Below are 17,282 nucleotides of genomic sequence, written 5' to 3' on the forward strand. Positions count from 1 at the left end.
CGCGTCTTGCACTTGAATGTTTAATTTGGCATGGCTTAAAAACATGCAAATGATAAACTTTCATTACGACGCAGCACTGGTCTGATCAGGAAGGAGTCCTGCATGTGCTCTCTCTTTCTCTCATGGTGAGTGCGTGCATATGCAAGTGATTTACTCACATTGTAGAGGGTTTTGATTTCTTCAGAATCAATGTTAGAAGAAAGTGGTGTGTTTGCTAATGCCTTGTTTTTGCTGTGTACATTTTCCATGGCTCATGGTCATTTGATTGACAAAATGTTATGTGTGTCTCCACAGTACCTCAGGAGAAAAGCTTGATAATAAGTCTGGTCCTCTAGGAGCAGCTCATGGTGGAGTGGGTCAGAACCTGCTGCTGAGTCCTGCAGGTCTTCAGCTGGCTCAGCTTCAGGCCCAGCTCACCCTTCACCGCCTCAAACTCGCCCAGACCACCAATACTGCCGCCGCAGCCACTGTCCTAAATCAGGTCCTTTCCAATGTGGCCATGTCTCAGCCTCTCTTCAACCATCTTCGGGGTTCAAGTATGGCCCAGGCCCACGGTGGGGCCTTTCCGCCTCCACCCATAGCCTTCCCACCCCCAAATGCTGCCCTAGGACAACTGGTTGGTGGTGGCTTTACCCCAAATCCCACTGGGATCAGGCCCACTGCCTACAGTGGGGTGTCCAACCAGAAAGCTAGTCACAATGATTTCAGCAAAAATGCTGGAACATATTCGACGGACACGGACCGTCGCTTGCAATTCGGATATCTGGGAGGCACTTCAGTGGTTGCTAGTAAACCATGTGATGGAGGACAGTATGGTGGAGCCACTACACAACCCAGAAACAATGTCCACAACAATTTTCAAAGAGACTTCTACTCCTCAGAAAACCCAGTACAGCAAACTGGTTTCATGGGAGGAAGCAACGATCAGAATCTAGGATCTGTTTCTGCATCAGCCACTAAGGAGCAATGGAAAGGTCCGATCAACTTGGGGAAGATAGATATGTGTGCAGGAGCAGGTTCTGGTGGTTGGATACCCCCCGGACCAGGGTTTGTAGGTCAGAGGGCAGAGTTGTATAACCCTGAGGAACCCACAGCAGATCCTAAATTCAACTCTACATGTGGCCCAGGGCCTGGCCCACCCATCGGGCAGCAAGGGGGATTTCAACAGCAGCCACAGGGTTCCCAGGGGGAAGATGATGTGACCTTGTCATTACAACCCCACCAGTTCAATGACTACCATGGGACAACACCTTCACACCTACCCCATCAGTGCACCATTTGTGAAAAGAAGGTTTACAACTTGAAGGTGAGTAAATCTGAATTGTTGGTTGAGATTAAAGCAAATGGCCCACCTTTAAAGTAAACACCAACTTCAAAAAATTAGTATCTGCACTACAAATTTAATATGGTCACATTTGTTTATGGCCCTGTTTACACCTGGTATTAAGATACATTTTGGTCTCTCTTGTCCACTTTCAATCTGATTGCTTCTAGGGGAGGGTCTATGGGTGGGTAAATGTATGGGTTCTTTCAGATCTTTCGATCTAATGGACAAAATAAGCTTGCGCAATGTACAACGGAAAAACAGAGAGAGCATTAGCTTTCATTTCTGCTCTGACAGCCTGCTCTGACTGCTCTGAGTTTGTGTTATAAATCAGGAATGGTGAGAGAACATTGTGCTTGGTACGTTTTTCATCTTCAAACCAAACTTGGTTCTCCAGCTGTCAAAGGTTAAATCCCGTCTGGCTAGCGCGCTTCCCATAACGTTTACGCATTAGGTCAGTAGGCGGAGAGAAGTTGGTCCTTTGCAACGTTCGACCATATTCGACCACTTACACAACGAAAGCAATCCGGTCGAATGCGTTTTCAACTACCTCTGGAAGTGGTTGAAAGTGGACAAGCTCAAAACATTTTAGACCCCGTTTACACCTGTATTTGGCGTCATTCACTTGTGATCCGATCGACCATAAAGCATCTTAATACCAGGTGTAAACAGGGCCTATGACTGCTCTGAATGCTGGTTAGATAAGAAACTCGGTCCCACTTTATATTAGGTGCCCTTAACTACTATGTACTTATATCACAAAATAAGTACAATGTACTTATTGTGTTCATATTGTATTGCAAAACACTTGCCTATATTGAGGTGGGATACAGGTAAAGTTAGGGACAGGTGTGGTGATATGGGTAAGTTTAAGGGTAGGGTTAGGTGTAAGGGAAATGTCAACAGTGTAATTGTAAATGTTATTTCAGAAATTAATTACAGATGTAATTACATGCAGGTATTCAATGTAAAAACATGTATGTACACAATAAGTAAATCAAATTACATTAAAAGTTAGTACATAGTAGTTAAGGCCACCTAATATAAAGTGGGTCCAGAAACTCTTTACCTGAGATTGGATCATAAACTGTTTTGGACCCGCCGGACCCTGTTTATACTTGTATTTAAAGCCTAATTCTTGTGATCGTATCACAAAGACAGATTAATACTAGGTGTAAACATTTGCTACATGTGCCGAATTTATGCTAAGCTTTGAATTCTGCTTACCGTACCTACATAAGTCTATCCAGATATCTCAGCATCCAGTTTCCAGACTTGAGATCCAGTTGATCTCAACTCTAGCAACTGTTATTCCCAGCTATTTCTGAGAGGGTTTTCGTGATACTTGGCTAAAACAGGCTCATTTGTTACACTAGGGTGCAAATGCTTTTGTGGCAGCTGGCATGTGTCGAGTGGAGGCAGGTTTAGAGGGGGCTAGGACGCAGTTGTTCTGTAGGAGTTTGCCGAAACCACATTCGTTCTCGAATCTTGCTCGTCCTTTCTCTGCTGTGAACTACTAGCTCTCTAATTGGCCCAGGTTGTGGTTACGCCAGGGGAATCTTTCTCACTCATAGAGGAGGATCATAGTGAAGTCCATCTGACAGGCGTATCGTGTTTGTGTGTGTGTGTGTGTGTGTGTGTGTGTGTGTGCATGTGTGCGTGTGTGTGTGTGTGCTGTTTTCAGGACTGGGACCAGCATGTGAAGGGCAAGTTACATCTGCAGAACTGTTCGCTCTACACTGAAAGGTGAGTACTGAAGAAAATGCCATTTGTACCATGTTAAAACCTTCATCAATCGATCTACAGTGCTGTTTTATCATTTTGATAAACCACCAACTCTGATGCATGAGCGGCTAATCGTCGCTAACCTGGTGTAGAAGCAAGATATTTTTAAAGGGCTTGTTTGTATGTGCTCTATTTTGATCCTTATTGCATACCGGTCATCGCATGTGATACTCTTGTTAAGCATTTTATGAGTACAACCAATCTCCATATTATTTTATAAGTAGTCTTCTTCCAAATAGAGAGAGTTATGAACTGTATTTGGGCTGTGTCATAAGATATAGTCAGACCAGATGCACTGGGATTTAGGATCTAAATGCAGTGCTGTCCCCCTTACAGCCCAACGCTCGGAGCAGTGCACTTTCCAGTGTCGTCTGAAGGATGTCTCAACATGGCGTTGAGTAACACTATGGCATACACATCCGCTGCCAGTCAAGGTAAGTCAAATCTCCTAATTTGTCCCTCAATGTAAGTGCTGAAAATTCGGGAGACTGAAAGCTCTGGGACGTGATCTTAGAGAGGACTCTATTTTTAGGGCGGTCAGTTCAGTGGCGGGGGAGTGGAGTGTCTACTGACTGGCACACTTGAGTGACGTGTGTTGACAACACAGTATTTGTTTTTGTCAGGAACAACTGAAACAAAACTATTCACTGATCATTGTTTGTTTAAAAAAAACTATTGATGGAAAAGTACTGATGGATCATCTTTTACTCAGGGGTGTAATCACAGTTTTGTCCAATATGTTGATCGTCTAGCCATTGACTGGCAGCAAGAAGCAAAACATGTTCTGTATACTAGCGTCAGTTGCATCACTTCACTGCTTCATGAATCCTCTCCCGTGGCCTCATGGGATAGTAAAGTGTCCATCGACTGCGCACTTCAAAATCTTGCTGGAAGTAGTAGACCATTTGTGTACTTTTCATCTGATGTTTTTTCACATACTATATAGTAGGGAAGTATTCGATTTCGGACGCAGCGATGGTTAATCTGTTAAACTGCTAACGCTCATTCAATTTCACTTTAAAACATTTTTTTACTTAATAACTTTTCCGAAAAGTTATTTGGTTGCAAATGAAGTGGTGTTTTTTGGTTTTGTAGGCCAGTATATGTAAACTAAAGGCTATTGGCTAAAAACTGTGGCTAAAGTCTTTAATAAACTAAATAAACTAAGATATTACCCAGTTTCCTGTTTCAATAGGAAATACAAAAAAAATGCTTTAATCAAACTCTTTCATGGTCCTCAAGTAAGGTGATATGAACAGTTTGCAACATGGTTAAGATACATTTGGATATCTGAAATGTTGTCGTGTTCTCTACAGATGTTTCAACTGGAAGTGCTTCATATCCTCTGCAGTCATTTCCTCTCTCAGGGCCAGGATTTACTCCAGGGGCAAAGGTTAGTAATTTGGAAAGACCATTAAACAGACTTGGATTAAGGAAAGAACATATGCTGTCATATTTTATTGCGAATTCAAATTCACATGATATTTGGTGTTGACTGGTGTGGATTTGCTACTGAAAAAAATCCCCCAGCTCTTTTTGAAGAGGTCTTTCATTCTGAATGTTTGTTGGCTTATCTCATAGCATTGTTCTTTCAGCTTACAGGGTTTGTAAAGAAGCCAAGAGTGTTGAGATACAGGGCATGCTATATTTTGGTCACACTATTTCAATGACGGACAGATTACTTAGTGCTTATTATCACAGTCTAACGGTTATTATTCAAAGGACAACTGAGCCATCTTCACAGCTAGAGCTCTTTGAGAACAGGTGGAAACAATCAGTATTGTACGGCTCAGTCAGGAAAGAGTTTAATGTATGAGTGTGGTTCAGTAGCATCGATAGGGGATTGTTTCGGTTGTGAAGATACGAGCATAACTGTATTTTTTCAGCTAAATGAACATGGTCGGCTCAGGCGGTTATGTTATGTTGTTGTAATGAGGTGGGAATGCACCAGGCTAGACAGATCTGGTGCCGTGTAAAAGCTGAACACTTGCTTTTGTTGTCCAGGGACTTTATTTAGCTGTGTGATCAGACGCCAAAATTAACTTCTTGCCAGTGACCTGCCAGTGCTTAGTGATTTGAAAAAAAATCTACCACCCATAATACCCAACACAGTTTTTAACGGTCACAAAAAATATGTTTCTTAGACACTATTATATATTTAGTTTATGCAACAAAAAAAAAGGTTCTGTCAATTGGAGCAAACACACATTATTTTGTGACTTGTTGATTGACTTTCTAAATGTTTTAGAAAAAATATATTTTTTTAGTAAACGGGCTGCTGATTTGAATCTCATACATCGTCTGACTGTAGTCACTGTATTTTGTTGTAATTAGCAAATTAACAGTATCTTTTTTTTTATAATCTTACAATTTGATTCATTAGTTCATTAATTTCTATGTGTGAGTTCAGTGAGGTAAAGGACTGAGAAGAGAAATACCCCTTTTCCACCAAGGCAGTTTGAGTGCTGGTTCGGAGCCATAACCTTGTTTCAAATCAGTTCTTTGTTTTTCGACACCCAAAGCACCAGCTCTGAACCAAGAAAAGTGGTTCTTAGGTAGCACCAAAACATTGCTGGTCTAGAAGTAAGAACAGCTTGTGTCAGGGACTAGGGGCGGGGTTACCGTGACCAACAAGACGAACACAAACTTGTGACCGCCATTTTTGAAATAGCAGCTAATGGAGCTAATGGCTGCTCGATTGTAATCCCCTTCTATACAAATTACGGCGAGCTGCACGAATACGTTGGATGCCGATGTAGGTTCGCAAAGCCATGTGCATCAATAGTAACGCAAAGTTCGCCATTGTTGATGGAAGGCTTGTTCGAGATATTTGCTCCTTATGCTTTTGAATCACTCTTGCGGTACTTTGATGTCATGCGCTGATCGGTCTGCGCAGCGCCAATGCATCTCAAACAATCCTGGTGTGTTTGTGTTTCCCGCTGCCTCGCTAGCGTTGCTGAGAAAGATGAAACGTATACAGTGACGTAAGACCTGGCTTTGTGGTGGCTCTCTAGCTTGTGGAAAGGCAAACCGGTTCTTAGAAGGTTCTTTTCTGGTGGAAAAAAACAGAGATAAACAGAAACGAAAAGCAAGTTACCAAGAGAAAATCACTGTTACAGCATTTGCGGATGAAAAAGCGGTTTGACTTGTACTATATTTCCAAAAGTATTGGGACACCCCTCCAAATCATTGAAATCAGATCATCCACAGGTGTATAAAATCAAGCACCTAGGCATGCAGATGCTTCAAAAAACATTTGTGAAAGAATGGGTTACTCTCAGGAGCTCAGTGAATTCAAGTGTGGTATCGTGATAGGTTGCCACCTGTGCAATAAGTCCATTTGTGAAATTTCCTCACTACTAAATATTCTACGGTCAACTGTTAGTGGTATTATAACAAAGTGGAAGCAATTGGGAACAACAAAGTGGGTAGGCCACGTAAAATCACAGAGCGGGGCCAGCGCATGGGTTAGGAAGGGGCCATCCCCAAACTGTTCCAACAAAGTTGGGTGGATGAAATTGTCCAAAATGCCTTGGTTTGCTGAAGCATTAAGAGTTCCTTTCACTGGAACTAAGGGGCCAAGCCCAACCCCTGAAAAACAACCCCTCTTCACCAAACTTTACACTTGGCACAATGCAGTCAGGCAAGTACCGTTCTCCAGGCAACCGCCAAACCCAGACTCGTCCATCGGATTGCCAGACAGAGAAGTGTGATTTGTCACTCCAGAGAACACGTCTCCACTGCTCTAGAGTCCAGTGGCAGAAGTCGCCATCTTTCTGCAGAGTCAATAGCTACAGTCCTCCAAAATTCGTGTGGCCTTCAGATTAGCTCAAGAACGGAGAGCTTCATGGAATGGGTTTCCATGGCCGAGCAACTGCATCCAAGCCTTACATCACCAAGTGCAAAGCAAAGCGTTGGATGCAGTGGTGTAAACAAAGCATGCCGCCACTGGACTTGCCAGTGGAGACGTGTTCTCTGGGAATGCGCTTCTAGAAGAATGGTCAAAAACTCTGCTTCGCGTCGTGACCGCATCACCACCTCGAGTGTGATTCAATGGCCCGATGGTCAATTATTCAATGGCCCGATGGTCAATGGTCAATTATTCCTTACGTATTTCATACTCAGATATTCATACAACAAAATATTCTATAGGCCATTACATTTTTGTGAAAATGCTCAAAAACCCTGGCGGTGGCTGGCAACTTTTTAAAAAAAAGTCCCTTGTGGGTCAGAATGACCCAAAGCCCTAAAATTATACTTTTTTTTTGCCCAGAAAGCTTATTTCGTTTCATTTTGATATTTTTTTCAATTTTTTAATCCAATTTAATCCAACCTTTAAATTACTATGTTTTATCAATAAAAAATAAATAAATAGTAATTTAAGCATATTCTTCACATTCTTTTAACTTAAATTCAAAATAACTAAATTGCATGCATAATCAATAAGCATTTTAATTCAGCTCAGAATATCTTACATTGAGTGTCTTTTCCGACCTCTTGTGGAAAAAAGATAAAATATATTGTGATTTTTGAATATATTGTTACTCTTGCCAGCTGTTCCGCTGGGTCCTAAAGTCATTTCTCTTCAGAATGCATTCAGATACACATGTAGACATTATAAAATAAATTTTTGGTAAAGTTTTAGCATTTTAGTTTGAATTTAGAGCATTTTAGGTTTTTCTATGTGTACTGAAGCATTCCTCGCATTCCATTCATTCCTATTGGGAAGGATTCGTTACTTTTTTTAATCAATTTTTTATGCATTAGTGGTTCAAGTGCGACAAAAGTCCTAGGGTCTTGGACTCCTCCGATGAACTCTCAATTTTTAATTTACTTTAATTTATTTTTATTTTTTTATGGGTTTCGGGTCAAATTTATCCCTGTGATCAAAGCTGAATTTTCAGCATAATTACACCAGTTTTCAGTGTCACGTGATCCTTCAGAAATCATTCTAATATGATGATTTGCATTTATTATCAATGTTGAATACAGTTGTGCTGCTATTTTTGTGGCAACCTTGATAAATGTTTTCAGGATTCTTTGATGAATAGGTAGTTCAAAAGAACAGCATTTATTTGAAATAGAAATGTTTTGTAACAATTTGAAAGTCTATATTGGCACTTTTGATCAATTAAGCATTTTGTTTAGCATTTTTCATATTTTTTGTTCTTTTTATGATTTATGATGTTGACAAAAGTGTTGTTTACATTCCTATATTTGTGATAACTCCAATAAAATAAAATAAAAATTATATTTTAGGCCACAATAAAACAAAAAATATGTCATAAAACACTCTCAATAAAAAACTTTTGATCAATTTAAGGCAAACTTGCTTAATAAAAAATAATAATAATTTGTTCTTTAGAAAATCTTACTGACCCCAAACTTTTGAATGGTAGTGTAATCATGATAGGTTAATTTTATAATGGATCATTACTGTGGCATTAGTAAGGAAGTTGTTAAGTTTAGGTATTGGGTAGAATTAAGAACATAATATGATCATGCAGAATAAGGCATTAATATGTGCTTTATAAGTACTGATAAACAGCCAATATCCTAGTAATATGCATATTAATAAGCAACTAATTAACTGAACCAAAACGAGAACTGAACCCTAAAATAAAGTGTTGTATTATATAATATTATATTGTAGTGTATCAATTATATTTAAATGCATATTTCATTCATTGTTATAATGCATTTCTTCTACATTAGGGGAGGGTAGGACACAAAGTAATGCAGGGTTAGTTGTAACACACACGGTTTAAAACTTTCCAGCCAGCATGACGAAACCTAGTGTATTTACTCGTTGCCATATCAACATTAATTCTTTGGAAAATATCACTGAACATTTATTTAACCATAGAAAAAGTAACTTTCTTACTTAAGTTTTTTTTTTCATCTCTGTTTTTTGTGTTTATGTAAAACAAATCTGATATTTTAATCTTATATGTTATTTAACAGTTGAGATAGTTCTTTAAAGCTGATCTAACCAGCAGAAGACAAGAGCCGGAGTTAAATCACAGTTGCGCAGATGGGGTGCACTGCGTTACAATGAGCCCCTATTAGAACTACGCTATTATATTCTACACTTTTATTAATTCTATTGAGAAACCACGAGAAAAAGGGGAATAAATACAATGTGCCCCTCACATGTTACAATGTACCCCACCTATGGGGCATGTTGTCACATTTCACTTCCATTCTTTCGGGGTAAATCAAGAAAAAAGTATACATTGTATTAATGAAACAAAACCACATAATTGTACTAGACGTGTGCAATTAATGTGGGAAAAAATAAATACTCTGAACCCCAAGTGGATTTACACAAACTGAGAAAGTCAAAAAGTGTGACTTTGTACCCCGCTCTCCCCTACTATTGTCATCGGTCTATCTTCCGACAGTCTATTTTTCATTTTATTTTCTCTCATGCTCATTCTTTGTTTGCATGTAGTATAGTAATGTGAGTAGCGCTCCGACAGGCGGCTGTTTGCATGTCCTGAGTGTGACTGATGGATCCTCACAAATGGACGGCGTGAAGCATTGTTTTGGATTAGATGCTCCGACCTTGCACAGATGTCAAACCACCTATAATTGAAACCATGTCCTGTGTAGGATGGTATTTTATGCAGTTGCCAGCTTGTGGATTCAGAGACTTGCGCAAAGATTCTTTATGGTGGTATGATTCTTTATTAGCCAAGTTATTTATGATTTAGCTCATTGGAAGAGGTGAAGGCACGGGCTAATGTTAGCTCCTATAAAACCCACCTGTTATACTGCAGCTGTACATTGGCGGCACTTTAATAACTCTTTTAGTTTTCAGCTTATCGCGTGAAAGGATGCAAAAAACCTCTGATTCAGTTTTTAAAAAATCAGTCCACAAAGAAAGGGTGTTGTGTTTTCAGCATCGACAGATCAAACCGTCTGGCCAAGTAATCAAGATGTGTGCACTGTTCCAGGATTCTTTTGAGGCTCAGAGGCTGGGAATTCAATTTCAGTCCACAGAATCGTAACCTTATCCTTGGGGATGAAGGCTTCCTGACAGGAGGAATGCCAGGAGATCTATGAAATTCAGAAAGTGCATGCTATAGCAACCTGTTTCAGGGCTTGTGTAAAACCCTCTCTAGATAAGCAAACAGATGTGAATGCATTTGTAGCATGATATGGTGCCAGTCATCACCAGATCTCCAAAGAGATTGTCTTTCATTCTCCAAATTTATGATATGTTCATGACAAATCTCATTGTGTCATTGTCTCAGTTGACGGTCATATTACAGCACTATGTATTCCACTACAATCTGTTACAGTTACATAAAATAGATGTAAGCAGATTACCAATGCATTTGTATAACAAACCAGTGACAGATCTTGGCATATAGGCATTGCGATGAAACTCCATTGCCATTTTACTGGTAACAATGAACATCATAAATATTGCATATTGCAACATTATTCTGGTTTCTCTTTTGGATGGAAATATGCCAGTATTTTGTTGGTATACAGAAAACCTTTAATTAATGGTTATCTAGTTTATATTGAATTTCTCTTGTATTTATTTGCATATGTGGCTTATGCATGAATGTTTTGCCAGTCATTATTTCATATTCGGGTCTTCAGTGATCCGGATCTAGCCTAGAAATCTAGACGCACCCTAGCGGCAGCAAATCTAATTTGCAGCCAGGGTAGTCTAGCAACTCTCCATTGGCTTACGAGCTGGAAAAACCAAACTCTGGTCAGGCCAATCACATCGTGTATAGAGTCGGTGGGCGGGCTTAACATAATGACGGCAGAGTTGCCACGGTTCCGCGTGCTACTCATAAACAAAGAAGCTGGCGAACAGCGGTCTTTCGAATCAGCTTTGGCCGCGATTCTGGAAGACTTGGAGTTAAGCTTTTCTTTGAGAAAAGAACAAAGAACGGCACTGAAGTCATTCGTAAGAAAGGAAGATGTGTTCGGAGTTTTGCCGACTGGATACAGTGAAAGTTAAATCAATCAACTAGCTCCGCTTCACCTTCTTCAGTGCTCTGGTTGGTTGTAGCGCTATCCTATTGCTTGCAGAGGGCATTTGAAAGACAACCGTTTATCCCGCCCCTCGGATTGAGCCCTGCCAATGGTGAGTTCCCAGACCCAACATCTTGATGTGGGTCTGGCTTGTCAGGCTAACTCGGATCTATATCTAACGGGTGGATCTCTACCTATCGCGATATGATATTACTCTCCTGATATTAGAGTAACAATTACAGAAGAATAAAATAAATCATATTTTGTTATCTTTTGGAGCTTGGAAGGGTTCAGTTTGAGCAGATGTTTTATACCATCATCACTGTCCTCGTCAGAGCTCATTTCCCAGTGCATTCAGCCAGATGGGAACCAAATCATTTCCTCATAAACCATGAGTAAACACACACAAATGTTGTAAAATTTGCGCATGGCATGGTGTTCTAATTATGCTGCGCTCAAGTTAAAATCATTTCAACTTTTAAAAAACTTGTCTCGAGACAAGGAATGTTTCCCCATTCCCCATTACATACCCACATAGATGTACATAGAGACGTCCTGCTGTAGTCGTTGTTGCTGCTGCTCCTCTTCAATTTCAGCCTCTGGATCTGATTCTGGATCATATAGTATGTTTAAACTTGAACACAGAGTTGACTTACCCGGAGATGTGAAACTCTGAGTTTTGGGTTTCAGAACAGCTGAATTGAGTTAGTTCAATCAACTCTGAGTAGACTGACTCTGAGTTAACCCTCTGGGGTACTTCAGGTCAAAAATGACCCGAAGCGTTTTATAATAAATAAAAAAAAAAAATCGTAGCTTCATTGGAATGGTCTAAAACTTGGTGACTTTATTGGTACTTGGTATACTCAACAGTGAAGGGGTGAATCTCTAAAACATTAAGAGTGCAAAACAGACAAAAAAACTCACACACACAAACACAATTAGCTTTTGGAATGGCACGCGTTCATTTGTGTGCGTGTGTTTTTGTGTGTATAAGTGTGTGTGAGAGTTTTTTTGTCTGTTTTGCACTCTTGATGTTTTAGAGATTCACCCCTTCACTGTTGAGTCCTTTTTTTTCTGCATCCTGGCTGATTTGTAGATTGTTTGCACAAAAAAACTCTGTATTTTCGTATTTTTGCCAATTTCCCATTCATTTCCTATGGGGGTCATTTTTGACCCGAAGGGTGTGAGTGGTGACTCTTTTTTTTCTTCTGACCACTTAGACTTTTCAAATCCTGTCCCCAATTTTTTTTGGATGTTCATATACCAAGTGCCAATAAAGTAATTCCAATGAAGCTATGATTTTTTTTTTTAATTATATAACGCAAGATCCACTATAGTGGTAAAAAGGTGCTATTGCGTGATAAAAATGCTCAATGTGTCCACCGGATGGCACCGATCTCATTTAAAAAATAGCTTTCATGAGGCCTAGGCTTGACTCTAAAATGAAATACAGCTTTAATAAAAATAAAAATAAATATATAATTTTTTTTATTATATTCAATGGGAAAAAATTTGTCATAATTATTGCATAAATATTAATTATAAATCATAAAATTATCTCAAAACAAAAAATAAAAGAAAAAATATTATTGAACAAAAATATATTTCATTGATTTTACTCAAATCTTTTTTATCTTAATCCCGCCCTCCGGGTCATTTTTGACCCGAAGGTCCTGAGTGCGACCCATAAATGGAGTACCCCAGAGGGTTAAGTGCAGCACCACCTTGTGTACCAGGAGCGCCATCTACTGAATTTGCACGTTCACTCTGCGCATCGCCAGTGAAAATCGATTGGGTGTCAACACAGACCCATTGAAAAATGAAAAACGATGGCGATAAGCATGCGCGTGATAATCGCCCCGGTGTGCACAGGCCAACTCCACTCCACTCTTCGATTGATTGGCTAGGAGGAGCTGTCAATCTATTACTAGTGGACCAATGGTGATGCTTAAGCCCGCCCTTATTTACATGAAACTCGATCTGTAAGATTTGGAAAAACAAGCGCAGAACATGGAAAGAAGAGCGAAGAGAAAAACTGAGAATAAAATAAAGAATAAAATATGAGCTGAAAATGTAAGAGAGCACAAAATACAGAGTAATCAAACCAAGGAAAACATAGTTTTTAAGAACACATTAAATAAGTTTAAGTTTTGTGCAATATCATTTTTAATGCGTTTAATGTTTTGATTCATTCTCGTTATTTTTTTAAATGCGCTTTTAATTGTATGACTCATGCTTAGAATAATTATATTTGCATTCATTTTTTTTTTCATTTTGTGCAATATATTTTTACTTGTGTTTTTAAATTTTGAAATCAGGCTTATTGTTTTTTAATCCGTGACCGCATTACTTTTGGTGTAAATTTGACCCCATAGTGGAGCTATCTGTTTGGCCAACCAATGATAGATAGAAGGAGGTGTTTGGGCGAAGTTCCAAAGTTCGAAGTTCCATTCCTTTTTGCATCTTTCTTTAATGACGATGACCTTGAAATTCTGCCCATGTCTGCAAAAAAGCACATTTTATACTTTGAGTTCCAGTTGCTTTGGCAGACCAATCATAAAACAAATATTTTGAGGGCAGTCCTTGACAGCCAATCAGCGGCAGCCACAACCCCTCAGGGTTTCACTGCAATGCCAGAGATGTTTCACTCAGCATTTCAACATAATCACCTTGATCATTGGCAGAAGCTCAAGCTTTGACTGCCCACAATGAGCTGAACCATCTCCAAAACACTGGTGTTGTATTTTACTATCCCGGCACATAGAAGCCATTCAGAGTTACATTCTGACTTGTATAACATATAGCAGAGACATAAACAGCCTGTTTGGGGGTCTATTTTGGTATGTGTTTATGGAGATGGAACTAATGTGACCTTTTTGGCAAAGTCTGGCAGGAAGCCATTCACAGAATTATCACAAGCTCTGCTCAAACTGTTAAAGTCGGTCAGCAGCCGGCCACAGATAAACCCAGAAATCAACCAACCGTGTCTAGATTAACATTGATATAAGGCTTTGACTTCACAAGTGGTGGTCACATTCAGGGACTTTTTAGCTGGGCTTTGAGATCCGGTTTGAGTATCATGGTTGAATCATTTACACTGACAACAGGAACTTCAGAAGTTTCACTACTTTCATTCTCACGATCGGCAGTCATGATAATTAATCGGTTCTCACAGACTCTGCATTTCTCTGTGGTCCTTACACTATAATACTCTTCCAAGGGTGTGTAAATTGCAGTGTAAACACTGACCCTGGTCTCTGACCCTGGGCTGAGATGGGCGGTGCACCCCTCACACTTGCTGCTGTCAATCAAACACCCTGTGTACACATCCCACTGTAGCTTGTCGGGAAATGTGAATAATAATAATAATTTCACAATTTCGTTTTTTTTTTTTTTTATTATTTTAATTTGACACATTTTAGAGTATTTAGATTGTGCTATACATACAGGTATAAAAAGATCATTTGAACATTTAATTTAATTACATTTTTATTTGAGATAAGGTAAAATATACACTACTGTAAAGGTTTGGCATCAGTTCAGTACGTTTTTTTTTAATACTGTAACAAATGCTCTTTTCCCCCCACAAAAAGCACAACTGTTTTCAACGTTGATAATAATCAGAAATGTGTCTTGAGCAGAAAATCCTCATATTAGAATTGTCTAGGGTCATGTGACACTGAAGACTGGAGTAATGATGCTGAAAATTCATCTTTGATTACAGGAATAAATTACATTTTAAAATATATTACAATACAAAACAGTTATATAAAATTGTAATAATATTTCAAAATATTCATAAATAATACCCCAAATTTTTGAATGGTAGTGTAGATTAATCAGATAAAATTAAGTTTTTACATTTTCGATCGCTTCGAGTCTTTAAATTATGGTATAGTAATATAATATAGAATTATTATTAAATTTCTATCCCTTTTAGATCATTTTTAGAGACTTTATATTTCGGTGTAATATAGATTAATTTGCTAAAATATATATATTTTTATATATTAGATAATATATGGAAATAAATGTAATATTAAATATCCAAATTTCTTTTTAAGAATTGTATCATCATTTTGTTTTATTAATTTCAGAATTTTGGTATTTTATTATATGGATTAATGCTAAATGTATTTTTTTATTTTATTTAATGCAGCTGAGGATCACATGTCAGTGTTGTATTTCAGCACCAGTAGGGGGCATTAGTGAGCACAGCAGGGGCCAGGTGGATTTTTAACAAACTGTTTCAAGTATAAAGAGATCACACTTTAACACTGCCAGCCACAAATATCTTATATGTTCAAATATATTTATTTTGATATATTCAAAAACTCCCACCATTGTTGATCAGATGTAAGCAATTTGTAAGACAAAAAAATGTGTGATGTGGAATATGTAATAATCTCAGGACTGTATGTTTCATTGTGTCCCGTCCTCTCACAGTTTATTCAGCGTAAGGCATGTCCTGGGCGTGTCGTCCACATCTGTAACCTCCCAGAGGGCAGCTGCACAGAGAATGATGTCATCAACCTGGGGCTGCCCTTCGGCAAAGTGACCAACTACATCCTCATGCGCTCAACGCATCAGGTAAAATTCAACCTTCAAGTTGGGCAGAGCCTGATTTTCACCAAGTGCAACATGTTCCTGGATCAACATTCCAATCAACCAATCAGATTAGAGTTTACAGTTTATGTCAAGTTTAGGCGTCAGTGTTATTCTCCTATCATTTCCCACTGATTTCAGGGATAACTTATAATTAAGGTTAGGGATATAGTTAGGATTATATTTTCGGACAGGAATAATGTTCCAGGATCAACAAAATATGTTGACCCAGGAATGCGCCTGAAGGCCCTTTCACACGGGACACAGCAAGCGGTGGAATCATCACACAGCTGACGCTTTCTCTCTTAGTGGAAGTTGCAGTTGAGGTTGAGGTTGTGTTTGCGTCGCGGTCTCAGGGCGGACGAGCCCCCCCTTTAAGGAGCAAATTCCAGACGCTCCACAATCCAAACAAAAAAACAAATGTCCAGGAGGGCGGTCTTGGGGGAGGGATGGCGGGCCAGGCCCGTAGAGGGGAACAGGACTAGGGCTAGGCATAGCGGGCATGGGCCGTGGAGCATGGGAGCATGGGCGGACCTGGGCCGTGGAGCTTGGACAGACATGGCAGTTCTGGAAGCCATAGAGGCATCGGAAGCTCAGGGGACCACGGAGGCGCCGGAAGCCCAGGGAGCCATGGCGGCACAGACCCTTCAGGGCCAGCCTCCAAGGATGGGTAGACCCCCCTCTTTTTGGGAGGCACTACGGACTCTGGAGCAAGGACAGGAGGGACAGGAGACGGAGTCCTCTCTGGACTCGTGACAAGAGGTGGAGTCTTCTCTGGACTCGTGACAAGAGGTGGAGTCTTCTCTGGACTGGGGACAGGAGGGGGAGTCCTCTCTGGACTGGGGACAGGAACCCTCTCTGGACTCTGGTCACGGGCTGGAGCCCTCTCTGGACGCTGGTCACGGGCTGGGGTCCACAGTGGGACAAGCTCCACATTCGGATCCTCCTCCACTTCCCCTACAGCTAAGGAAGATCCACACAGCCGCAGAGCAAAGTCCAAATACTGTGCCAGGGTCCAGCTAGGACCTCCCTCTGGCATCAGTTGGCCGATGTCATCGTCCAGCCCACTCCAAAAACATTCTATAAGCATGTCCTCGTCCAAGGGACATAGTCCTCAATGGGGCGGAAAATGGAAAAATTCGGGGAAATGGTGCAAAGAATGCTCACCAGGTCCCGATCACCTGCTAGATCCATTAAAAGCGGTCAGTTGTTCTGTTGCATCCGGAGAAAGCAGGCTGAGGCATGGATCTACGTGCAGGGGTTTTAATAAAGAAACACGTAGCAAACAAAAGGAAAACTGGAACACAAGGAACAAAAGCTAACTGAAAACAGGGACCATAACATTCAACAACTGACAGAGAGTAAATTAAACACAAGGGCTATAAATACACAGGGGAAAACAAGCTTACAACATTAACAAGGAAACAAGATACACCTGGGGAGACTAATCAACATGAAAAACTACAAAGAACTACAAAATAAAGCACAGGAAACACTTCAATGTAAAAGTCCAAGGACAGACACAGAGCACATGTGACAGGACTGAAGGCCAAAACTGAGAGATGTT

At 39.9% G+C, this 17,282-nt stretch overlaps 1 protein-coding gene across 7 annotated transcripts in view; it reads left to right on the forward strand.

The window, feature by feature from the left end:
- The window catches only part of rbm20 (RNA binding motif protein 20), a 78,774-nt gene that overhangs the window by 47,157 nt on the left and 14,335 nt on the right, over positions 1-17,282 (forward strand). For 6 of the 7 annotated variants that reach the window (XM_079807123.1, XM_079807125.1, XM_079807124.1 and 3 more), the window contains exons 2-6: positions 295-1,306; positions 3,009-3,070; positions 3,446-3,543; positions 4,426-4,502; positions 15,557-15,700. In XM_079807123.1, the coding sequence (XP_079663249.1) occupies positions 295-1,306; positions 3,009-3,070; positions 3,446-3,543; positions 4,426-4,502; positions 15,557-15,700 (1,393 nt within the window). The remainder of the gene's footprint in view (positions 1-294; positions 1,307-3,008; positions 3,071-3,445; positions 3,544-4,425; positions 4,503-15,556; positions 15,701-17,282) is intronic. The other variant, XM_079807127.1, reaches the window with a different exon arrangement.

This window comes from Gobio gobio (assembly GCF_949357685.1).
Source record: "Gobio gobio genome assembly, chromosome: 24".
NCBI classification, from domain to species: domain Eukaryota; kingdom Metazoa; phylum Chordata; class Actinopteri; order Cypriniformes; family Gobionidae; genus Gobio; species Gobio gobio.